We start from the raw sequence: 26,207 nt of genomic DNA on the forward strand, positions 1-26,207 counted from the left end.
TAGACCATTCACCTTGGGTCACCGTCTACCTCTCTGCGCCTCAGTTTCCTTGTGTGCAAAACAGAGATGTAGTCAACATGTCCATTTTTGTAAGCACTGAGGAAACGCACCCGGATCATGTCTGGCACACACCCGGTTCTCAGTGAGTATTAGGCATTAGCGCTTATTAATGGAAGGGTTTTGAACACGGGGAGACCTTTAATGGTCTGGGCTACATGGGAAACGGCCCGAGTCGGCCCAGGGTCATGTGCGCCCCACCTCCAGCCTTTGTGCTGCTCTCATCCAAGGGCGATGCTGCGAAGGAGCCGGTGTCCAGACTGTCGGGTTGAGACTCACCCTCTTGGGAAGTCTTAGGAGAAAGGGTGAGAACAGTGGCCAGGTTAGGGGCAAAGTCTCGAATAAGCCAGGGCAAAAATGGACGGGAAAGGAATTTGGCATCTTTCCCTCTGCCATTTCCTTTAGGTTCAGCTCCCCCATGAACTGGGGGCAGGGCTTGGTGAGAGATGGGGGGCACGGGGGGCAGTGTATGCACCACTGGTCTCTGCACTCTGGGAAACCAGGAAGGAGTGGGATTCTCCGGCAGCGACTTTCTTCCACAAGGATCTGAAAAACAGCAAGAAGGCTCAGGTCCTCCAGGCAGGGAGAGGGGCAGCAGGGCCTCTGTCACCCCTCCGGCTCCCACCCCTCCCTTCTGGCCAGCGTCCCTCCAGATGGGGGCGGGCAGGAAGACCGGAAGGCCCCTGAGTGGGGGCCGTGGACAAGTCTCTGCTGCAAATGTCACCTTGTCTCCCAGTCCCGTGTTCTCCAAGGACATGAAGAAGGGGCCTCCTTTACCTCCCGGGCGAGCCACCCTGGGAGAGCCCTCTCCCCTCACCCCGGACCACTGGGGGCCGGTCCGGCGGCCCTCGTTGGTTGGGAAGATGCGTCCCTGTCTGAAGAATGCCACTTAGGCAGAGGGCCCCACGAGGAGGGGAAGGAACGAGGACTGCGGCCACATCAGGCAGAACACCGAGTTCGCAGCCTAGAAACTCTGACACACAGAAAGGAGACACCGAAGTGCAGCCCGCGGCCAGGAGTAATTCTCCTAGTGCCTCCATCTTGCAGAAGGTGGAAGAAGCAACGAGGGAACGGCTGTTGGGCCCACCCGTTCCTGGCACCCGTGGTGAGTCAGGGCCTGCGCTACGCCAGGAAGCAGAGCGACGCCTAGGACAAGGGCCACTCACCTGAGGAATCCAGTCCAGAGGGGACGGTGGGTTACCCGGCCCCAAAGGAGGGCACCCCTGATTCTATCTAGGAGGGGGGTATTTGAGCCGGACAGACTGGGTTACATTACTGCAGGACAGGAGAGAACAGCCAAGGGGCCGTGTTCAGGGGTCATAAATCCCCCCGGAGGCACGGGGGTGGGAGGGATGGGCAACCACAGAGGAGGATGCAAATGCAGGCAGGGGCCTCACGTGCACACTGAAGGGACTCCTGCAAACAGTGGGGAGGGAGAACATACAGGACTTTTTCCTGATTATTAGAAGTAGTATATCTCTATCATGAAAAATTGCAGGAGGGGCGCCTGGGTGGCTCAGTCAGTTAAGTGTCCAACTCTTGGTTTCGGCTCAGGTCATGATCTCGAGGTTCATGAGATTGAGCCCCGTGTCGGGCTCAGCGCTGGCAGTACTGAGCTTGCTTGGGTTCTCTCTCTCTCTCTCTCTCTCTCCCTACCTCCCCTCTTCTCTCTGCCTGTCCCTCGCTCTTGGTGTCTCTGTCTCTCTCAAAATAAATAAATTTTTAGAAATTTAAAATAAGTTGGGAGAGCAACAGAAAAAGAAGAGAGAAGAAAATTAAAACCACTCATATGCCAACTACCCAGAAATAACCACTGTTAGCATTTTGATGTTTTCCCTTCAGATTCTTTTTTTATAAAGAGGACTTTAAAAAGGATAAGAATGATAAATACAATATGTAATATACAGGTATATTATATAGTAAAACGCATATATCATATTAAAGGGCTATGTTATATTAGAACATAATGTGAATTCAGAGGATATAGATTACCATACAAGTTATTTTATAATAATTTAGTATAATATGCCTGCTCTTTAAAAACCTAAATTGAGATGGCACAAAGGGGGAATTTTAAATTTTATTTATTTATATTTAGTAGACAACACCTTTGTGTGCTCCATAATTTAGAAGGTCCAAGAGCATTTATAGTGAAAGTGTCCCTTGGTGCATCTTGGTGGCTCAGTGGGTTAAGAGTCCAACTTCAGCTCAGGTCATGATCTCACAGTTTGTTGGTTCAAGCCCCACGTCAGGCTCTGTGCCGACAGCTCAGAGCCTGGAGCCTCCTTTGGATTCTGTGTCTCCCTTGCTCTCTGCCTCTCTCCTGGTCTCTCTCTCTCTCGATCTCACTCTCTCTCTCTCTCAAAAACTAAGTAAACACTAAAAAAATTAAAAAAGAAAATAAATGAAAGTGTCCCTCAAAGTGTCCCTCTCACCCCATCTCCCAGCAGCCAGTTCCCCTCCTTGGAGATGTGAATGTTGCTGTAAACTTCCCTGGACTTTATGTGGAGACAACACAAACACATCTTATTTACACAAATGTTGCACAAGTGTTAGCCACTTAATCTACCTTCCTCAGTCTTTACGAAATACATCTTGGACACCATTTCCTATCAATATATAGAGTGCTCTCATTTGTGTAACTACATAATACTCCATTATATGGTGGTATCTAATTTATGTCTCTACTCAGTCATTTGGGTTTTTCGCCATTTCTTGCCTAAATAAACGGTGCTGCAATAAATATCTTTGCACATATGTCATTTTGCATAAGAACACCTATCTAGGGGCACCTGGGTGGCTCAGTCAGTTAACTACCTGACTTCAGCTCAGGTCATGATCTCACAGTTGGTGAGTTTGAGCCCCGCATCGGACTCTCTGCTGACAGCTCAGAACCTGGATCCTGTTTCAGATTCTGTGTCTCCCTCTCTCTCTGCCCCTCCCCCACCGTGCTCTGTCCCTCTCCCTCTCTGTTCCCCTCTCTCTCTCTCTCAAAAATAAATAAGCATAAAAAAAAAAAAGACCACCTCTCTAATGGACAGCTCCTAGAAGTGGGATCACAGGTCAGGGACCAGGTACTGTCCTAATTCTGACGGCTGTGGCCAAATAGCCCTCTGCAGAGGTGACACTAATTGCTTTAAAACGTCTCTCTTTAGGGGCTCCTGTGTGGCTCAGTCAGTTAAGTACCTACTTCAGCTCAGGTCACGATCTCACAGTTCATGGGTTAAAGCCCCACATTGGTCTCTGTGCAGATGGCTCAGAGCCTGGACCCTGCTTCAGATTCTGTGTCTCCCTCTCTCTCTACCCCTCCCTTGTTGCACTTTGTCTCTGTCTCTCTCTCAAAAATAAATAAACATTAAAAAAAAAAAAAAAGAGGGAGAGTGACCTTTGGCCTGAAAACCATAAAACAGACACATTAAAAGGGAATTGAAGGGGCGCCTGGCTGGCTCAGTTCGTGGAACGTGTGACTCTTGGTATCAGGGTCATGAGTTCGAGCCCCACGTTGAGGGTAGAGTTTACTTTAAAAAAATAGATAAACAAAAAAAGAGGGAATTGAAGATTTCTGTTTATTTTTTTAAATGTTTTATTTATTTCTGAGAGAGAGCGAGAGAGAGCATGAACAGGGGAGGGTCAGAGAGAGACAGAGATACAGAATCTGAAAGAGGCTCCAGGCTTTGAGCTGTAACAGGCTCCAGGCTCTGAGCTGTCAGCACAGAGCCCAATGCAGGGCTCGAACCCACAAACCATGAGATCATGACCTGAGCCGAAGTCAGATGCTTAACCGACGAAGCCACCCAGGTGCCCCTGAAGATTTCTGTTTAAAGACAGACTACTGGCCACACGTATGTCGCCCCTCCTGTGACTCCCACCAAAAGGACAATAAAGCAATGAAGAAAAGTACATTCTCCTAGCGAGGAAGAGAACAGGAGGGGGCCCAGCACTGATGGACATTCTCGGCGGGTGTTTGGGAGTGGACCGGGAGAAGGGTGGATGCTGATGGAGGGGAGGAAGGGAGCCCAGAGTGGGAGGCGGCTGGGAAGGCCCCACATGGTCCCAGCAGGACGGCGATGGAGCTCAGGCCTCAGAGAGGCCACGGGGTTGGAGGGCACAGGGGAGGCAGAGACCCAGCCATGGCTGAACAAAGAGGGATTGGCCAACAGTATAGGAAGACCCGATTCCTAAGCAACACGTGGGGCAGCAGGCATCCATCCCCAAATGGAAGGTTCAGTGACCCCAAAGAAGGCCCTTCCACCTCTGTTACTTGGAGTCCCCCCCCCCGCCGCCTGTGTGACCCAGGCCCCCCTCTCAAAGGAAAAGAACTCTGCCAACTGGGCAGCCGAGCCTCACTCTTAGATACAGAAAGACAAAGATCATCAGACATTTGACAAAAGTCTCCAGTGTGAAAAGGAAACAAAGGTAAATAATTAGGGGCAGGGAGGATGCTCCGTAAGACAGAGAAACAACTTAGGAAACAGAAACACAAGAAAACTTTCAATAACTGACAGGTATTTTCAAGTGGATTTGAGGAGCTGTTGCAACCCGAAACAAGGACAGGATGCTATGAAAGAAGCAACCAGAAAATAAATGTGAGTTACTAGACATTAAAGATAGGATTATGGAGGGGCGCCTGGGTGGCTCAGTCGGTTAAGCATCGGACTCTTGATTTCCGCTCAGGTCATAATCTCGCGGTTCACGAGTTTGAGCCCCACATCAGGCTCTGTGCTGACAGCTCAGAGCCTGGAGCCTCCTTCAGATTCTGTGTCTCCCTCTCCCTCTGCCCCTCCCCTGCTCACACTCTGTCTCTCTGTCAAAAATAAATAAACATTAAAAAAACTAAAATTATAAAAAGAAAAAGAATTAGACTAGCTTCAGAATCCCCATAAACTAAGGCTAGAACGTCCTCAACATTGTGTGAAAAAGACAATTCTTTTTTTTTTTTTTTGAGTTTATTTATTTTGAGAGAGAGCTTACATGGGAGAGGCAAAAAGAAGAGGGAGAATCCCAAGCAGGCTCTTCTCTGTCAGCACAGAGCCCCACCTGCCCCACAAACAGTGAGATCATGACCCGAGTCAAAACCAAGAGTGGGACATTCAACCGACGGAGCCACTCAGGTGCCTGAAGAAAAGCAATTCTTAATGCAGAAGGTCTATATCCACCCGAAGTACCATTCAAGTGTGTGGGCAGAGCCATGACCCTTGCAGAAAATCCATGTACCACACATCCCTTCTTAAGAAATGACTTGAAGATGGGGTATAGGAAAATGGTAGTGTAAATAAGAAAAAGAGGGGACACCTGGGTGGCTCAGTTGGTTGAGCATGCGACTTCAGCTCGGGTCATGATCTCACAGTTTGTGGGTTCGAGCCGCGCATAAGGCTCTTTGCTGACGGCTCAGAGCCTGGAGCCTGCTTCGGATTCTGTGCCTCCCTCTCTCTGCCTCTCCCCTGCTCATGCTCTGTCTCTCTCTCTCAAATTTATTTAAAATTTGAAAAAGAAAATTTAAATAAATAAATAAAATAAAAATAAGAAAAAGAGAGGGAGGAAAGGAGGAAGGGAGAGAGAGAGAAGAGGGTGCAAGAGAGGGAAGGTGGAAGGGAGGGGGAGCCAGTGGGACCAGTCCAGGCATCAGGGAAGGGAAGCCCCAGGGAAGAGGCAGACAGCTGTGTGACGGAAAAGCAATTCACCCAGCTTGGCTGGCTTGGCAGAAGAGCGTTTGACTCGTGATCTCGGAGTTGTAAAACAAACTCAAGAAAATGATAATGTTGAGTGAAGAGAAGAAGAGAAGGGCAATGAGAAGAAGAAGGAAGGCAATCTGAGACTCTAGGATAAATGAAAACAAATAAAAGGAAATGTAACTATAAGACATTGCTGGCCCTGTCACAAACAGTATTTACATGGTCACAAATGTACACACCACTTATTGGATTCAAACCATTGGAAACAACCTATAGGCAAAGCACAAAGACCTGATTATGGTTAGAAAATTAGAATATCATGTCAGCAGCATTTGAGCATTTCAAGTAAATGCTCAGAAGATACAAGGTGGGAAGGAGAGCCAACGGGGAAACATAGGAGAGATGATACCCTTATCCCACAAAATAGTGAGTCCAAACTAGCAATAGCGGACGGCATGAGAAATAGATATGTTACTTGAAACAGCAAAGGTAATCAACAGATTTATTTTCATCTTATTTAGAGGAGCTGAATAAAAACAGCTTTCTAACCATGTTGGGAGGAGGCTGGGAAGAGGGTTGTATGGATGATATACGTGAGCTAATTCCCTAGCCTTCCTAGTTACAAATCAACAGAGCATGTCCAAAATGGAGAAATCCAGAAACAGCAGTAGAGGCGTATTATTTAGAGACATGGAAGTCACTCCCAGAATAACAGGTAGAAGTGGCTGCCTCCGAGGGGCGAGGCTAGTGGGAAGAAGGGACGAGATAGGGCTGTGTACCGTAGGCTCCCCTGTTCAGCTGTGTTTTCAACCCTGCGCATGAAATAGTTGGATATAAAAATTTAATTGCATCACAAGATAAATGAGAAGGCAGGCACTGAGAGCTTGTGTGCCTGCACATGAGTGCCGGAGGCCAGATTCAAGGCAATTAGACAACCGTGTGGCGAAATACCTTGCAGTTAGGACTGAAAAATGACCAGGATAAACGATGAGGACGTTGGAGATGAGAAAATGTTCTGATTTTCACAAAGAGCCAGAAGGTATTTCTGGAAACTATAGACCAAACGGCTCAATATAGAATCCTGGCAAAATTCTAGCACAGATTATTAAACAGATGGCATGGGAATGCTTGGGGATTTATTTATTTATTTTCACTCTGCCTCGTTCCAAAAAGGAGGATTTGTAGAGGCTTACAGAGATGCATACAGTAAACCAGATTAAAAAAAAATTTTCTTATGTGAGAAAAGATTCTCAAGTGGTTAACCATAGTGTTGCTATGTGACCCAGAAAATCCACTCCCTCTTAAGTATATGTTCACATAAAAACTTGTGCGCGAATGTTCGTAGCAGCGAACCCAAAAATTGGAAGCCCAAATGTCCATCAACCAATGAATGGAAAAGCAAAATGTGGTACATCCGTACAATGGAATGCTGTTCAGCCACAAAAAGGGCTGGGGTACTGAGGCCCGTCACAGCATGGAGGAGCCGTGAGCACACGCTACACAAATGAGGCTAGACATAAAAAGCCACATATTATATGATTCCATTTATATGAAATGTCCCGAATAAGTAAATCTATAAGGAAAGAAGGTAGACTGTGGTTGCCAAAGGCTGAGAATAGGGGGAAGGGAGAGTGAGGCAATGAAAACATTCTGGAATTAAGTAGTGGTGATGGTCACCATGGTCTTGTGAATATACTAAAAACCACCGACCCATACACTTTAGGAGTGAATTTGATGGTACAGAAATTATATCTCAACTAAAAAAAAAAAAAATGGAAAAAATAAGGAAAGGAGAATAAAATGACAGACAATAAAAAGGAACCAGGTCAGTACACAATACATATACTATAAAATTCTGTATGGATGATAGAGGTGGACCATGACCTTGGCCATGAGCTTTCTCCAGCAGCTACTACCAGCTTAGAAATAGTGTTAATTAAATGATTACCAGCATCCGTACGATAAAAAAGAACTGAATGTTCAGGTGAACCCGTTTTTCTTGGTCTTGATGCCCAACCGAATTCTTTCCTGTGCATCTTCATCTAGGGGTCCGTCAGCAACTACATCCCTACCATACACAACTCCGTTAACAGATCCTAGGATCCCTAGAGCAAGCCATAAACCCCAAGTCTAATTCAATGAGGGCACTTTAATGAGGGGCCTAAAAGGTGTGGCAGGATAAGCAAACAGTTCTTCGGTGGTAAAATGTAGATTCTCTGGGGCAGCAGTTTCCGACCTTGGCGGCACATTAGAAGGCCCTGGAGAGCTTTTGCAAAATACCAACCCAGGACTCCATCAACCGGAGAGTCTGACTTTCTTCAGCTTCCAGGTGATTCTAATACATAGGCAAGTCTGAGAGTGACTAATTAGATAGATGAATTGTACATCCCCTATGGAATCCCCCGCGAACATTACTTCTTGCCTCAGAGTTTATTCATAAATTCAAGCTTATCGTACACTTTAAATTCATGTACTGATATTTTCAGAATGTCTGCTGTGTACCAGGCAGGTGCTGTGCCGTCCCCCTGAGACAGAAGGATTAATGTGTGACCCAGCCTCCATCCTCAGGGAGCTGACAGTTGATCCCCGTTAAGGACACCCCAGCTGGTGATCACAAGGAAGTGTGGTAAGTGGAGACGGAGAGAACACAGGCAGTCGCCTGGGGGAGCGATGGGGGGGGGGGGAGCTCCCTGCAGAATCCACAGCTCACCTGAGCTCCAAAATGAAAGGTGAATCAGGGGGTGGGGGATGGTGCCGCGTGTTCAGTATGTCTCTCAACGATTGGATGACTATTAGTACCCAACACATGATGAATGTGAGGGGCCATCCTTACTCCGGAACAGCTGGAAAATTGCCCTTCTGCTGAATGACTGAGTTGGGATCCAAAGTGTGCCCTCAGGGGAGAGGAGCCCAAATGAGACTCTGGGTAGAGGAAGGCAACTAGGAGGTGTAGGCAGCGCCGGACTCAGTGTTTTACCAGAGGCTCAAGTGTGTTCTTGTTTCGTTCCGCTACAACACGGGGAGAATGTGATACGTTACAGTTGAAGGAAATGAGGCTTACAATGTCCAGTCCTGAGCTGACACCGTCGAGTGCAGGGCCCGAACCTAGTGCAGGTCTGTCCTGCTCCCACGTCAGGATACTTCCCGTTATTCTGTATATCCACACTGCACAGGACCTCAGTAAATCAGCTGCACACAGGGGCGCCTGGGAGGCTCAGCCAGTTAAGTGTCTGACTCTTGGTTTTGGCTCAGGTCATGATCTCATGGTTCGTGGGTGGGTTTGAGTTCCAAGTCGAGCCCCAAGCTTGCAGCATGGAGCCTGCTTGGGATGGTCTGTCTGTCTGTCTGTCTCTCTGCCCCTCCCCCACTCTCTCTCTCAAAATAAATAAACATTAAAAAAATAAATCAACTGCACATAGACAAGACAGGAAGACTTGGCCCGATAGCAGTTCCTGTGGGGGGAAGTGTTGCCAGCTATAAGCCCATGCACGAGTCTTGGCTGTGTAAATAGAAGTCGAGGGTGAGGGGCACACGGTGTCACGGGGAAGATCTGCACTTTGGAGCGGGCTCAAAAGTCAGCTTTGATACTTTCCAGCCATGTGGCTTTGGGCCAGTTACTCTGCCTTCTTGAGCCTCAGTTTCCTTATCCATAAAGTGGGGAACATCATGCCTACCGCGTGGGATCATTGTGAAGATTAAAGATAATGTAGGCACAGACAAGAAGACATTTATAGTACATGTAACTGAGAAAGGACTCATATCCAGAATTTAACAAAAACTCCTAAGTAATTCTTCTAAGAACAGACAACTCAATGTGGGTTTTTTTTAATGCTTTTAATTTATTTTTGAGACAGAGAGAAAGTATGAGTTAGGGAGAGGCAGAGAGAAAGGGAGACAGGAACTGAAAGGGGCTCTGTGCTGACAGCAAAGAGCCCAATGGTGGGGCTTGAAATTATGAGCGGAGCCGTAAGATCATGACCTGAGGCAAAAACCATCGCTTAGCTGACTGAGCCACCCAGGCTCCCCAGAACAAACAGCCCAATGTAGGCGAAGACTTGAAAGGGGATTTCACAAAAGAAGATATGCACATGGCCATTGAGGACATGATAAGATACTGAACAATATTTGTTACGAGAGAGAAGCCGACGAAAAGCACTATGACACTAGTGTACCCTCCAAATGAGCATTAGAATAAATATGACTGTGACAAGGATGTGGAGCACAGAACTCTAGCAGGAGTACTTGCTGGTACAGTCACTGGATAACTGCTTGACAGTGTCTCTCAAGGCTAAACCAATCAATGACCTTGCAAGTTCGCTTTGGGGCATCTACTCAGTGGAATGAGTGCTTATGTCCACCAAGAGTATCTGAATGTTCACAGCAGCCTTATTAATAATAGCTTCCAACTTGGGGCGCCTGGGTGGCTTAGTCGGTTAAGCGTCCGACTTTCGCTTAGGTCATGATCTCGCGGTTCGTGGGTTCGTGCCCCGCGTCGGGCTCTGTGCTGACTGCCAGCTCGGAGCCTGGAGCCTGTTTCAGAGTCTGTGTCTCCCTCTCTCTCTGACCCTCCCCTGCTCACGCTGTATCTCTCTCCTAGAAATAAACAAAAATATATATATATATATATATATAAAAAAAATAATAGCTCCCAACTGGAAACAACCTGAATGTCCATCAATAGCAGATGGGATAAATAAATTGGTCTGAATGCGTCCGGTGAAATACTGCCTAGTTATGAAGAATACTGAACTTGGGGCGCCCGGGGGGCTCAGTCAGTTAAGCATCTGCTCAGGTCATGATCTCACAGCCTGTCGGTTCGAGCCCTGCGTTGGGCTCTGTACTGACAGCTCAGAACCTGGAGCCTACTTCAGATTCTGTGTCTTCCTCTCTCTTGTCTGCCCCTCCCCTGCTCACACTCTGTCTCTTTCTCAAAAATAAATAAACATTTTAAAAAACTTTCTAAAGAAAGAAAAATAATGCTCTCACAGATATAATATTGAGCAAGCATGTGACTGTTTCTAGGGTGAGTGCTGGAAATAGCCTATATCTTGATCTGGGTGGTAGCCACTTAGGTATGTACACATATAAAAAGTCACTGTGTTCACTTAACACCTGTGCATTTTAGGGGTGCCTGGGTGGCGCAGTCAGTTAACCCTCTGACTCTTGATTTTGGCTCTGGTCATTATCTCACAGTTGATCTCATATCTGAGCTGACAGCACAGATCCTGCTTGGGATTCTCTCTCTCTCCCTCTGCCCCTCCCCCCACCTCAAAATAAATAAACTTGAAAAAAAAAAAAAGACTTGTGCATTTTAATGTATGTAAGTTTAACCTCAGTAAAAAAAAAATAAAAAGTAAACAAGGGGTGCCTGGCTGGCTCAGTGGGTAGAGCACGGGACTCTTTGATCTCAGGGTCGTGAGTTTGAGCCCCACTTTGGGCTGAGAGCCTACTTTAAAACGAGGAAACAAGTTATTATGTGTCATGTGCTTGGCACAGAGCAGGCACTCAATAAATTGCTGTCAAGTTTTCTAGAGAAGAGGAGGCAGCAAACCCATTGTACGGTGTGCTGCTTAGACCACTCAGGAGCCCCAAGTATAGTGCAGGGAGCCCCCATTTTTATGAGGTCACTAACAATCAGAGCATGACATGGTGAGAGATAAGCCTCGAGGGGAGTCCGGTATACCTGGCCAATGACGGACGGCTGAAGAAGTGGAGAGGATGTTGCTGGGGACAATGAAACTTAGGAATAACATGAAGATGTCTTCAAATAATGAATGGCTCTCTGTAGAATGGGAATTGGACTCTTCCTCTGTGACTCTAGAGCACTGATTCTCAGCCTGTAGCTGCATCTGAATGCCCTGGAGGGTTTCTTAAAACAGATGACTGAGCCGCACCCCCAGACTTTCTGATCCAGTCTGGAGCAGGAGTGAGAATCTGCATGTGTTTTTCTTTAAGATTTTAGTTTTAAGTAATCTTGCACCCAACGGGGAGGCTCAGACTTACAACCCCAAGATCCAGAGTCACATGCTCTACCGACTGAGCCATCCAGGCGCCCCTAGAGAATCTTCATATCCAGCAGGTTCCCAGGATATGCTGCTGCTGCTGGTCCAGGGACATACTTTGCTAGCTGCTGTATTGGCGTCAAAAACCATAGAGCAATTGGTGCTGTGTGAAGGTGGAGGAGGAGGAGGAGGAGGAGGAGGAGGAGGAGGAGGAGGGGGAGAGTTTATTGAGAATCTGGTGTCTACACCTCCTGTATTGCACTCTGTCTGTCTACATTTTCTCACAGTCAGGAAGACATTATTCTCCCCGTTTAATATTTTTTTAAAAGTAATCTCTGCACCCAATATGGGGCTTGAACACACAGCTCTGAGATCAAGAGTCACGGGCTCTACCAAATGAGCCAGCCAGGTGCCCCTATTCTCCCCATTTCAGAGAGGAGAAAAACAAGGCTCAGGTTTCACTCGCATCTCATACTTGACTCCAAGCCCGGACATGCTAACGCTGAAGCCGAGTACCTACCTGCTGCAGTGCTGTAACTGGAATTCCATTTCTGAGTGGAGGGATAATTTCAGAGGGTCCTTCCAACCCTCAATGTTAGACTAGCTTTAACTGGCACTTTGGAGCACTAACACATACTTAGCACCAGCTAAATGCCAGGTGCTATGCTATGTTCTCTCCAGGATGCATGCGGCCACCGGTCTAACTCTTAAGATGCAGATTCTGGGCCATCTTGCCGGCTCCCGTCTTCTCTGTCCCTCTTGGAACCTACAGTCACCACCGCCCACTCCTATATGCAGGCTGATAACTCGCTTCATCCAGGTACTTGGGGAAGGAGGCTTTTTGTGTACAAACCCCCCATCTCTGCTGTCTGCATTCATGTGGGGTAGGGTGGCTGGGTCATCTGGGTACAGTCCTTGGCACCGAGTTGTCTGCCACCCACCCCATGCCAACCCCAGACGGAGCCTGCCAATTCACTCTCCACACTCTGGCCAGCCAGGCAATGATGTGAGGGCTGTGAAGATAAAAGCCGGAGGTGGGGGAGGGGTGGCCTCATTCCCTAGAACGGCCAAAGGAACTGCAGATGTGCTTTATGACCTTGAACCAGAGATTTCGCTCTACTGCACCCGCCTTCCTCAGAGTCTGGGAAGCTGAGACCAGAGGGTCCAGGAGACAGAGAGCAGGCCCACGGTCACTTAGGGGATTCTGCCACATATGAAATCAGGTCCAAGTCCAAGTGACCTCCTCTGGGCTGTGATAATCAAAACTTTTCTCTTTGTACATTTTTTAATATTGAAGGTTTTCAGTTCTTTTTTTTAAAAAATGTTTATTTATTTTGAGAGAGAGAGAGAGCATGTAAGTGGAGCAGAGAGAGGAAGAGAGTCCCAAGCAGGCCGCACACTCCCAGTGCTGAGTCCAATGCAGGGCTTGATCCCACAAACCGTGAGATCACAAGCTGAGCCAAAATCAGGAGTCACACCCTTAACCAACCAAGCCACCCAGGTGCCCCGAAGGTTTTCAGTTCTAACAGAAACAGTAACAAAGACAAAATATAACCGCAATTCTATGCACTAAGGAATTTGGGCAGCTCTGACGTATGTAAAAAGCTGGTGGTGAGAGTACTTGGCTCTTATTTCACGCTCTGTTATATCATCTTGTTTGCTTTCTCCTTGAATGTTTCCCGGACGTAGATCACTGCCACTGGTCCAAGATGTACGATTGATTGATTGCTTATCAACTTCAAGGTCTAAGTGGGAGTCACTGTAGTGCAAGCATCTGTCACCACAGAACCAATCCTAGCCCTCAGTGGGGAACAAACCCCATGGCCCTTGCCTTGGAGGAGAGGCAGTAGACAGATGATGAGCAATGATGTAGGATGGGGCCCCAAGGAGGGGCCCCAGGAAGGTCAGGGAAAGCTTTCCAGAGGAGGCAACCCTTGAGGCCAAGAAATAGATTTCAGTCATCAAGAGCCCGAGGACCCTTCACTCCTAGATCTCTTATGCCAATGTAGTCAGTCTTTCCATGTTTTAGGGTCTTGAACTGCTTTCCAGAGCTAGTGAAGGACAGGGATAACTCCCTTCCAATTTACAAGGAGGGAAATCAGACAGGGGCTGAGGGAGCATCCAAGGTTTTGTTGGTAAAATTTAAGAGTAGCCACAGGGTGCCCCACTAGGGCTAGATATTTGAATACTCGACACAGAAAATATAGGACAGCCTCTGCCCTTGGGGAACTTGTTATCGCTGGGAGATAAGATATGTAAATGAAAAGCCAAAAATAATTGTAAAGGTGATGTGCAAATAATTCGGTTCCCCAGCTATTTATCCAAGACTTGCTATCTTAAAAGGCACTCTTTGAGGCACCTGAGTGAGGGTGGGGAGAATTAAAAACATAGGTAAATATAGTCCCAGCCCTTCAGAACTCACCGTTTCACTGGCTGCAGTGGAAGCAGGGTGGCAGGAAGAGGAAGTTAGCAGTCCATGGATACAACTGTGAAGACCGTAGGGGGCAAGGAATGGATCCAGGGCTTGCTAGAATTTGGGGGTTGGATAGAATTTGTCCAGAAAAGGTTCCTGAAGGAGGTAGACAATGTGATGATACTGGAAAACAGAGGAGGCAGAGAAGAAAAAGAAGAGAGAATAAGCAAAATCTTTTCACACACTCATCCTTCCATATCCAGTTTGGCAATGAAGTGTCCCCCCCCCCCCTCCCGGCCGGCAAAACAGGATACTTCCCCGTCCAGGCTCTCAAAGCATCCGCATCACAGAACCCCACTGCCTCACCTGCTAATCCCAGCTTCAGGGCCCCGCCCGCACGAAAGAAAGAGAGGGGTGCCTGGGTGGCTCAGTCGGTTAAGCATCAGATTCTTGGTTTTGGTTCATGATGTGATCTCACAGTTCGGTTTGTGTATGGTGCTGATCCCCGAGTTGGCATACAGCTTATTTGGGATTCCCTCTCTCCCTCTCTGTCCGCCCCTGTGTGTGCTCTCTCTCTCTTTCTCTCTCTCTCTCTCCATCTCAAAGTAAACAATAAACTTAAAAATTTTTTAAAAAGGAAGGGAGAAATAAAGGAAGGAAGGAAGGCTTGACTATAAGGGGGTTGGGTATTCACAGTAAAGTGCCTCACTTTGTTTTTGTTTACTTATTTTTACTTTTCACTATTTGGTCAAAGTGTAACTTACATACATGCTTAAGACACAGATCTTAAGCATGCATATGTTTGTACATGAATAAATATTTACATATGTTTATATCTGTGTAACCACCACCCAGATCAAGCTATAGAACGCCTCTAGCACCCCAGACTAGACTAGACTATGGGCTGCCTCACTGTACACTGTGCCAAAGTCCCTGATACTGTGGCTAAAGGAGCTGCCCCCATAGGGTGATCTCTCTGGGGGGTACCATCTAAGGAAATTATAAAAGAATTTTAGGTGTTTGGGCTGGAGAAACCAAGTGCTGGGATGAGGTCACGTGTGTGAAAGACTAACATGCACGGAGCCATTAGCCTTGTCCTGTGGGTGGCAGTGGGGACCCACAGGGAGGGCCATTTCAGTTCAGCATGAAACGCTTCCTAACAACCCGAGCTGACCCACATTGGAAGCGGACCCACAGGAGATGATAGGTAAGGTCCTCAACAGTAAGAGGTATCAGTCACAAACAGGACTGACAAGCATTTATCCGCAACGATGGGGAAGGAATAGGGGGCTCAAGTTGGAGATTGTTCTTACAACTTTGAGCTTCTGTGGTTCTGGAATTCTGTGAGAATGGCGAAGAGGACCCAACCAAACACTTGTGGTTATGATTCGCTTTGTTTTCGTTTTCTAGAGGATAACTTTTTACTGAATCACAAATACTGTGTAGACCCACCATTATCACCATTGAATAAATAACTGCTACTACCTACCAACCCACTGAGCCAGAGAGACCCTGGGGCTCTGCTCCCGTGTGCGCAGAGGCCCGGAGGGACGGAGGAGATGCCGGGGTGCCACTGTGAGACGAAACCAGCCCTGCCAGAAAAGTCGATTGCCCCCTCCTCATGCCAGGTTGTCACCAGAGCACCCACCCCCACCTCCTCAGCCCTTTTAACTCTTGTCCCTCTGGAGGCCAAGTGGGCACGATGCCATGGTTCCTGCCACTACTGGCAGAGGTGACACTCTGGACCTTACTGCCCCGCCTCTAGGTGCCAACTGCAGGAACCCTAGCTCCCTCAGAAGCAGGACCACACAGGACTCCAGTTCTATAGCCACCTGGGGGAAGGGACAGCCTGTGTCAGCCCAGCCGCAGGCTCCTCCGAGGACTACCAGTCTGGGACTAACTCCTCTCTCCCCACTCCCCCATCCATTTTTGCCCAGCAAAAAAGGAATTCTCCCCAGAACTCTTTTTCCCCCTGGATGATTACTTCCCAACTCCTCTTGGGATTCCTCCAGATCGCTGCCCACCCCCGCCCCCCACTAGGAAGAAGGAGAGAGATGGAGTCTGGAGAGAACACCTGTATCTTCCCCCTCCCTGCACCTGTCCCGCGCACACCCTCCTCCCGGCACCTGTCCAGTGCGCAGAGGAGATGCGATGGGTGAAGACCAGCTCGCAGGCGGAGCTTAGGGTGCAGATCAGGTGTTCTATCTAAACTGCTTATCCTCTCCAGATTCTAATGAAAGCCATGAATACTCTCCCAAGGGGGGGGGGGGTGATGTATGTAGATTTTATCTTCTATTCTGGGGGCAGATGGGGGCGCTGTCAGACCCTCGAAGTGCATCTGTGAAGCACCTAGGTATTGGGCTGGGGTGGGGGGGAGGAGGTTGTGCTCCGGGGTTTCTCCACCGCAAAGCCCAGGCCAGGTTGGAACCTGGGGGGCAGGGGGAAATTGCAGCTCCCCAAGCCTAGGCAAAGCGCTGGAAGGTCCCGCTCTCCAGCCTCTCCGAGCATCCAGGACGTCTCTCAGGCTCAGTTTGCCCAGCTCGGCAATGGGCGCTCGGGCCCCGCCGCCCCCGCGGGGCTGTGCGCGGACGCGGGTGGGACGGACAGCTGGAGAGGGGGTGGCGGCGAAGCGCTGCCGGCGGTCGGTCTCCCGCTGCCGAGGAGGGTGAGCGCGCGTTCGGGAAGCAGGGGGAGGCAGGCGCCCAGCCCAGCAGGAGGAAGGCGCGGGCCCCGACGCGGTGCCAGCCGGACGCAGAGCGCCCCCCGCCTCTCCCCCGGCCCGAGGGCGGGGCTCCTCGCCGGGCCGCCCCTCCCCGCCACTCCCTCCCGGCCGCCGGCCTCCCCTGCCCGGCGGGCCCTCCCGCGGGCGACGCGGCACTCCGGCACCGGCGCGCAGAGCCAGCAGCCGCCTGCCCGCCAGCCGGGGCCATGGGCTGCGACGGCCGCGTGTCGGGGCTGCTCCGCCGCAACCTGCAGCCCACGCTCACCTACTGGAGCGTCTTCTTCAGCTTCGGCCTGTGCATCGCCTTCCTGGGGCCCACGCTGCTGGACCTGCGCTGCCAGACGCACAGCTCGCTGCCCCAGATCTCCTGGGTCTTCTTCTCGCAGCAGCTCTGCCTCCTGCTGGGCAGCGCCCTCGGGGGCGTCTTCAAGAGGACGTAAGTGCCCGGCCCGCGCGGGAGCCCCCAGCCCCCACCCGCGCCGCTCCTCCGCACGGCCGCGCGGACCCTTCCCTTCCCTTCCTTTCCCTTCCTTCCTCTCCTTCCCTTCCCTTCCCGCCGCTCGCGTCCCTGCCCCCTCCCCCCCTCCCCCCCCCACCCCGCGGGGCTGGGGCTGCGGGGCACCCTCGCCTTCTGGTGGGCCACGACCACCCCTCCCCACGCCGACGGCGGCGCCCCGCCTTAGCAGGACTGCCTCCCTCCCCCACCCCAGCTCTCCCTGGAAAAGTCTCTCGAGAGACTGAAGGTGACTTGTGGATTATTTATTTGCCTTTGCTCACCCCCCGCGAGGGAGTGAACCAGGCCCTCACCCGCGCCCCCACCCACGCGCCACGGTCCCAGGGGTGATGGAGTCGGCAGGGGTGGGAGAGTCTCCCTCTCGCGCCACGGATCTCAGGTCTGTCAGTAGCCCCTGCTGCTGGGGGAGGAATTGGAAGTGAGGTGGAAGGAGAGTGGGAGTGTCACTTCAGGGGCCGTGCCAGGTGCCAGAGCGCTCTGGAACGGGGTCCACTCAGATCGTCAGCTCCGGTCCAGCTGACACACTCTATCCCTTACCCCCCCTCCCCGTCCCACTCCGCAGTGGCCACGCGGCTGCTGGATCCCGTGTGGTCTTGCTTCAGAGGGAGTCAGGAGTCCCGCGTCGGCCCCTGGAGCCCAAGCCCTTCTGCCTCCAAGACACTCAGGACCAAATTATTAGGGCCACGCAGGGGAGGTGCAGGGTGTCTCACGCATAGGGTGGTTAAGTTGACCCTCCGACTCTGGTGCCACTTCCCCCTCCACTTTTCCCACGCCATGTTACTTTTCCCTGGCCTCTGCCCCAGGACAGGGCTCTGGACTCTGCCTGCCTTGGCTGGAAAGATGCCCCTTCAGATACCATTGCAAGGCCTCCCTCTCCCCCGGCTTAAATTGGATAAATTGGACAGGCCGCCCCCACCAAGTCCTCTGAGAGGCAGCAGGGTTGCTCTCCTAGTGCAGCTGGGAACACAGACCCAAAGCAGAGGAGAGATGACTTGCAAACTGGAGGCTGCTGAAGATTTCCCTAGTTCTCGATCCTGGCTGGGTGGTTTTCTGGGCTGCATGGACTCAAGCAAGCGGAAGGCCCAGGAACAGAAACCACAGTTGGGCTAGCCTGGAGAAACCAGGGTGGGAGGGCCCTCCCCCCCTGCCCCCCCCCCCCCCCCCCCCCCCCCCCCCCCCCCGCATCCTCAGCCAGGTGCTCTCATCCTTGGGCTCACTCCTAGAGGGACGCATGCGGGTGGGCTTTCCTATCCACCCTTCCGGAGCTGATGGAGAGAACACAAGTGTCATATAGACCCACTTTAGGACGCCCCAACTAACAAAACAGGACCAATTCGGGACTGATTATCCCCATTACCAAATTCTTTTGTAAACGGAAGAATTCTCCTTTTAAGAGGCAAGTCTTGTGGACATTGGATTTTCTCTGGGTTTTGTACAAGATTGGATGCACGGGTGGTTCCGAAAATCCTAAGAAACAGCTCAGGATGCTTCCTGATTCTGCCTGGAGGTTTAATTAGAAATCTATCAGGGTGTTTTTCTGTTTTCTCTCTATCCTTTGAAAACATATTTTGACTTACAAAACCTCCCTTACCTGGTTCCTTTTTAGGAACATGTGTAGTGCAAAGAACAGGAAGGGGAATGGGAATAATTCTAAAGGGCAGGTTGGCGTGCCAGGTTTGTGAAAACAACAGAGATACACACCCCACACCCACCTGGCCTGTCTCTTCCTCACTTGCTCTGCACCGCCCTCAGGGCTCCTTACTCAACCAGGAGCTCTGAGCAGGCAGTGGAAAGGGTCATGGGGCAGGAAACCGGCTCACAGAGAAGGAAAATAATGGTAAGAACACAACGAGCTTCACCGAGCTCTTACTCAATGGCAGGCAGCTTCTTAGGACCTCACTTGTAGCAACTCACTTAAACTTCACAACAATCCTACAGAGTAGTACTATTATCCCTATTTTGTGCATAAGGAAGCTGAGGCACAGAGAGGTTAAGAAAGTTGCCCCAAGTGGGGCGCCTGGGTGGCTTAGTCGGTTAAGCGTCCGACTTTCGCTTAGGTCATGATCTCGCGGTTCGTGAGTTCGAGCCCCACGTCGGGCTCTGTGCTGACTGCCAGCTCAGAGCCTGGAGCCTGTTTCAGTCTGTGACTCCCTCTCTGTCTGACCCTCCCCTGCTCACGTTCTCTCTCTCTCTCTCTCTCTCTCTCCTAGAAATAAACAAACATAAAAAAAAAAAAATTTAAAAAAAAAAAAAAAGAAAGTTGCCCCAAGTGTGCCTGGGTGACTCTGTCAGTTGAGCATCCAACTCTTGATTTCGGCTCAGGTCATGATCTCTCGGGTTCGTGAATTTGAGCCCCACGTTGGTCTCTGCGTGGACAGTGTGGAGCCTGCTTGGGATCCTGTCTTTCTCTCTCTCAAAATAAAGAAATAAACATTAAAACAAGAAAGAAATTTGCCCCAGGTCACATCATACAGCTATCGAGTTAGGTTTTGAACCCAGGCATTTGTCTCTGGAACCAGGTACTTGGAAACGGTCTTGCTTTATGAGTATTTTCACTATAAATGTGTAGGGTTCAAGTTATACCCTGTCCTCCCCAGGCACAGGCATAGGGCTGAGTATCCCTGAGCTGACACTCCTGGGAAGGAAAGTGGGGGGCTCTGGGGCTTCCTGCTGGGATCTTAGGGGTGGGGGGCCTAAGTCCTATCTGTTCAGGCTCACGTTTAAATCCTGAACCTCAGTCCTCCCCACCCCCAACACAGAATGTCATAAAGAACCCTTTCCTTTGGCGAGGAGCAAAGTGGACTTTGGGAGGAATGGAGGATTTGTCACAGGGTGGCCTGTGTGTAAAGGAAAGGGATAATCCCCCACTTCTCAAAACAGACAGAACCCCCAGTAGCCCTAAAAGCAGCCACTAAAGCTTGATTCCTTGGGGCCTCACCACAAATTCAAATACCAATACCCCCCCTTCACACACACCAAGTGCTTTTCAGCTTAAGTGATTACCCGCTAGTGCCGTGCATCAGGCTGATACTTGTGGGGGAGGGGGGTTGGTTTAACAAATGGCAAGAGCCAGCTGTTGCCGACAGACCCACGGGAGGGGCGAGAGGCTGGGGATAGCCCGAGTCCTGCCTGCTGCTGGGCCCAGACTGAGGGCTTCTGCATGCCTCCATGCTTTGGAGGATCTGCTTGTGGATGGCCTTGGACATTAGAGCTGGACAGGACAGAACAGGCACTCTCCGCTCAGGATCAGTCACTCCCTGCCTGCCTGCACCCCTGCCCCCAGCTTCTAGCACAGACAGATCTTGAGGGAAGCCACCATGTGCAGGCCAAGAGGAAAATGGGTACAATTAGAGTCAGAAGAATCTGGACTAGACCTTCCTTAGAGATAGCTTGCTTATTGAGAACAGGAAACCATTCAGAGAAAAGAAAAATGCAAAGCCACCTGGTTGGCAGGGTGTACAGGTATGTGTTTTGTCCAACAGGAAAGAGAAAGGGGTATTTAGATAAAAGGTTTCGGTTTGTTTTTTCGTGGTTACTTGGGGACCTGTCTAACCACCCCGGGTGGTGTGGGAGACCCCTTTATCTCAAAGGCATCAGGGTAGATAAATGGCTTTCAGACCTTCCCCAGCCTTCTCCCAGCCTCACCTTGGCCTCTCGCCTGCATGCACCCTCTTAATTGAAGGCTTGGGCTCTTCCCCTCTACCCTATTCACTGTCTCCTTCTCTACCTCTCATTTTCCCCAAATTGCTGCAAGTCCTGCCCTGCCCAAGACCCACCTCTGACCCCCTCCTGCCCATTGCACGAAACTTCGTCTTTCCTGCAAGGTTTCCCAGGCCACCATCAGACTGCTTCCCCAAGAGGCTGGCCCCCTGAAGTATCTGGAACACAGCACAAAAGGCAGTTTCTTCCCCTGAGCTGGGTCCTGGTCGGTCTCCCATCTAAAAAGCGTCTGCCTCTCCCTCTGGCAGTTGGGAGGCAGGCAGCAAACCTGGCCTGAAAGCTTACTTGGGGTCCGGCCGCAGACATGGTTCTTGCTTTAAAAACTCGTCTCAACATGGGAATTACCATATGACCCAGCAATGCCACTCTTAGGTATATACCTCAAAGCCCCAAAGACATGTCAACAGAAAACCTTGTACAGGAATGTTTATAGCAGCATTATCTACTTTTAAAAATGTTTTATTTATTTTTGAGAGAGATAGACAGAGTGCAGTCAGGGGAGGGGCAGAGAGAGAAGGAGACGCAGGCTCCAGGCTCTGAGCTATCAGCACAGAGCCCGACACGGAGCTTGCACCCATGAACCATGAGCTTGTGACCTGAGCTGAAGATGGAGGCTTAACTGACTGAGCCACCCAGGAGCCCCAAGCAGCATTATTCATAATAGCCAACAAGTGGAAGCAAACCAAATGTTCATCAGTGGATGGATGGACAAAGGAAATGTGGTACACCTATACCATGGAATAGTATGCAGCCAGGAAAAGGAATAGGTTCTGATGCATGCTAGAGCATGGAGGAACTCTGGAAACATCATGCTAAGTGGAAGGAGCCAGACACAAAAGACCACATGCTATATGGTTCCATTTGTATAAAGTCCAGGAGGGAAAACCTGTAGATACAGAAAGTAGAGTAGTGGGTTCCTAGGATGTGGAGAGGAATGGGGAGCGACTGCTGCTGGGGACAGGGTTTCTCTCTGGGGAGAGGGGAAATGCTCTAAATTTAGATTCTGGTGATGGGTTCACAGCTCTGAAGATACTAAAAACCATTGAGTTATACACTTTGAATAGATGAATTTTATGGTATATAAATTATATCTCAATTTTTTAATGTTTTATTTTTAAGTAATCTCTATACCCAACGTGGGGCCCGAACCCACAACCCGAGATCAAGAGTCGCACGCCCCATCTCAATTTTTTAAATAAAAAAAATCTCAAAACTCATCCCACCCCTTCATTCACTCATCCAACAAGCATCTTTTGAGCCAAACCCCATTTTAGGGAAGAATACGATAGACAGCGCCCCTGCTTTCAAGGAGCTTCCGCTCTGGGGGCCATTGTAGTGAAATGAAGGAAATATAGCAGGGTGAAGACGGAGAGTAACAGTGTTGGGGGGAGGGGGCATTGCTTTCACCAGGTGGTCAGGGAGAGCCACTCTGAGGAGGGGACAGTGGAGCTGACATGTCAATGACAGGAGACAGCCATGTGGGAAGGAGCTTGTGGGAGAGGGGTCCCAGGTGGACAGAGCCCTTAGACCATCCCTGCAAGGCCAGCACCCCCATGGGCCAAGCTTGTCATCACACACAGGGCATCCCCCCAGCCTGAGTCTAATAGGACCTGAGTCCTGCTGGGACCTCTCCAAAGACAGGCTTTCGTGCCCCTCCCTCTGCGTCTCCCCAGCCTTCATAAAAGGCCCCTGAGCAGGTGGGGGTGTCACTATGGGAATGGCCAGTTAGAGGGGGGCCAACGAGAAGGCAAAAGTTGCCCCTCCCCTATCGGCCGGCTTGAACTGTAGTCTCCAGCCTACCCTAGCTCCCAGAATGTGGCCTTGCCTCCTGGCTTCTTGTCCCAGACCCCGACTCCCTCTCTTGGAGGCTGCTGGCTCCTTTTGGGGTGGAGAGAGGCTAAGGATGCCACTGACTCCTCCTGGGTTCTCCTCTTCCCTGGTCCCTCCAGGAAGATTATCAGGGTGGACAGGGGGTGCCCTTTTGCAAGACTGTGAGAAGGTCAGCGCCCATGCTGGACTCACTCACGTGGACGTGGCATGAAGCTGGTCGTCAGTGGCATTTTGACCCACCCCTGGGACGTGGAGGGCAGGACGGGCTGGCTGCCATCTTACTCCAGTTTGGAGCCCAGCAGCCCCCCTCCTCTGATCACGGAACCAGGAGGCCCAGAGCCGCCACTCCTGGCAACGCCAGGTCAAGGCGATCAAGTGTGCCCTCTGGGTAAAGCAGAGCACCTGGGCTGGCAGGGTCAGCAGCCTGCTCAAGGTCACACAGCAAACTGGTGGGGCAGGCACCTCCCAGCAGGCCACCGCCAGGCTGAGGGAGGACCTGCTCTCTCCCCCGTCTCACCTTCCACGTGGAGCCGTCAATGAGTAACCTGGACATTTCTCAGGCTTCCTGAGGAAGGGTTCCCTAGATGGTCTAAGCTATTCCCACATCTCCCCAGGCCTTGGGGGATTGCTCCCCCCGCCACCTTTAATTGGCCTGAATTAACCTCTGAATTCAAGATCAGAGGAGGGAAGATCAATGATACAATACTGGCTTTAGCCTGGAACAGGAGTTCAAAAACTGGATCCTGACTCTCTTCCCCTGTCTGGGCCTGGCTGCTGATCCACACAGTGAGGGGTAGGACTCTCAGTCCTTGCTGCCTCTCCAGCCGTTCCCGCACCAGCCTGCCAGGGTCACCCCAGAGGGCACTGCAGTGGGAACGGAGAATCCAGGACCAGGCACCCGTCGCTGCTGAGCGAACTCCCTGGGCCTGGCTGCTGGCAGGGAGGGTCTGAGCACTGAGGAGGGGGCTGCTGGGGGCCAGGACAAAATCCCAGCCAGTGAGCACAGGACCATAGCATCACACTGACTCCGCACAGCAGCCTCAGGAGACAGAGCTGTGGTCCCCATTTCATACTGGAGGAAACTGAGGCTCAGAGGGCCTATGTGTAAGTGCCTTGTCCTGGGCCACCTGCCGGGAAGTGACAGAGGTAGGTCTAGGACCAGTCTTTTTTCCTGATTTTCTTTTACTGCTTTAAAATCTTTTAAAAATGCTTACTTTTGAAAGAGAGACAGAGTGTAGTGGGTGAGGGGCAGAGAGAGAGGGAGACACAGAATCAGAAGCAGGCTCCAGGCTGTGAGCTGTCAGCACAGAGCCCGCCATGGGGCTCAAACTCATGAGCCGCGAGATCATGACCTGATCCAAAGTCGGATGCTCAACTGACTGAACCACCCAGATGCCCCCTTTTTTAAATTTTTCAATTGAAGTATAGTTGACATGCACATTATATCAGTTCCAGGTGTACAACATTTGACATTTTTCTACACAAGGACCAGCCTGATTACAAACCCCACTACATCCGTGCTGCCAAAGCTCTTTTGACATTGTTATTCCATCATTTTGAAATTATCCACATTCCTGGAAGGGGCCTTTGACTAAACCATTAAGTGACCAAGCCAATTAGTATATTTCAGTCTGGCTCTGGGTGTATCTGGGACTTCTCTTCTCTTGGCAGCAACAGATCACTCTAAAGAAGTGTGTTCCGGCTGGTGGCTGGAATGCCCAGGCACAGCCCCGCTGGGGAGACTGGGGAGGGTGGGCAGCCTGGGATCGAAACACGGGCTTTCCAGTGCTGGGGCTGTCCCCACTTACTGGGAACATGTGTCCATCTCCCAGTGCCTGGGAACCGCAGGCCCAGTAGAGGCTTAGCCCTCTGCAGCCCAGCTGGTGGCGGCAGGTTCAAGTCATGGCCCAGGGGCTGGTGGGAGATGCAGGAAGGGGCCTTCCCGGCCAGTTTCTCTCCAGCCTCTCCTTTCTGTTTTCTCCTTTTCCTTTCCTGCCTGTCGCTGGGCCTGGGAACAAAAATGCCCCCCCGCCCCCCACTGCCATGGATATCGAGTGTCCTTCTCAGAAATGACAAGGTGAGAGGGTACAAGCAGGGGAGAGGAGAGGCCTAGACGAGGCAGCCCCACCATGACCTCAGCCCTCCACATCCCCTTCCCGTCTCCCAGCCTCCTGGCGCTCCACTGGCATCCGGGCCCTACTTGCCTCTTTATCTCTTGCCTCTGTCTCTCTGTCTCTGTCTCTGACTCTCTCCGGGTATCACCCCATACAAGTCCCACATCAGCCTCGCAGGTCTCCAGGCCGGCCTGGGTGAGGTCACAGGAGGAGCTTCCTAAAACACTTTTCTCACGTGACCAGCAACATCCAGCAGCCTCCTCAGGGCCGAGCGTGGTACCTGCACTGACCGGCTGCGATGCCTTGGGAAGCCTGCAGTGTAGCCAGCGGGTATAATGTGAGGGGGTTGGAGCTGCCAAGACACCAGCAGAGGGACCCGCTGGGGGCTCATGTTCTAGCGAACAGCTGTTCCCCATTGCTTCTAAGCCTGCCATTCAAGGATCTGCAGACTCTGGCCCCCTGCTGGCTGCTGGCTGCCCCCTCCCCAGCCTGGCTGAGTCTGTGGCCCAGCACCAGCCCTTTTACACACACACACACACACACACACACACACACACACACACACGCATGCACACACAGGCTCTGGCTCTGGCTCTCTCTCTCTCCTCTATGGAAAAGCTGCATGGCATAGGAGTTATCACGACCTCGGTTTGAGTCCAGACTGTCAGCTACTTTTGTGGTCTTTCTCTGCCTCAGTTTACTTGTGGATCAAAGAGGCACAACTGCAAAGCCTACCCCCCAGCGCTGTCATGTGCACCAAAGGTCTTGAGCACTGTAAACACGTGTTAGTTGTCATTTTCTTGTCTCACAGCTCTCTTTCCCTCTCGCTTTCCTGATCCCGGGGCTTAGCTACAGGGCCGATCATGAACCACGCTCGTCTAGGTTTCTCAGGGCAATTGTGATAATGTGTTGAAGAGAATGTACACTTGACCTGGGGCCTCCATGTGTTACTGTAAAGTAGTGAGCGAGGTGGTGGAAAGGGCACACGATCCTGTGTGCCAGCGCGATGGGGAGAATATTTGAGGTGGGGAGAGGGGACCCTCCTGCCATCCCTGACGTCAGGCCAGCCAGGAGGAGGCTGGTTCCATGCCCAACACGGGGCCTGAACTCCCAACCCTGAGATCCTTGTGCAGGAAAGGGAAAGAGAGAGAGGGAGTGAGCTG

At 50.9% G+C, this 26,207-nt stretch overlaps 1 protein-coding gene and 1 long non-coding RNA gene across 3 annotated transcripts in view; one reads left to right on the plus strand and one right to left on the minus strand.

The window, feature by feature from the left end:
• Positions 1-183: 183 nt before the first annotated feature.
• Positions 184-17,214, minus strand: LOC120228831. The gene is made up of 3 exons (XR_005527603.1): positions 17,132-17,214; positions 14,154-14,327; positions 184-603 (listed from the first exon to the last, which is right to left on the minus strand). It is a non-coding gene; the product is annotated as an uncharacterized LOC120228831 (long non-coding RNA).
• MFSD4A (major facilitator superfamily domain containing 4A) overlaps positions 17,032-26,207 on the plus strand; it is a 29,610-nt gene continuing 20,434 nt past the window's right edge. For both annotated transcript variants that reach the window (XM_039227416.1, XM_039227417.1), the window contains exon 1: positions 17,032-17,302. In XM_039227416.1, the coding sequence (XP_039083347.1) occupies positions 17,073-17,302 (230 nt within the window). In that variant the 5' untranslated portion in view covers positions 17,032-17,072. The remainder of the gene's footprint in view (positions 17,303-26,207) is intronic.

This window comes from Hyaena hyaena, unplaced genomic scaffold, assembly GCF_003009895.1.
Source record: "Hyaena hyaena isolate Hyena2069 unplaced genomic scaffold, ASM300989v1 scaffold_28, whole genome shotgun sequence".
Taxonomy (NCBI): domain Eukaryota; kingdom Metazoa; phylum Chordata; class Mammalia; order Carnivora; family Hyaenidae; genus Hyaena; species Hyaena hyaena.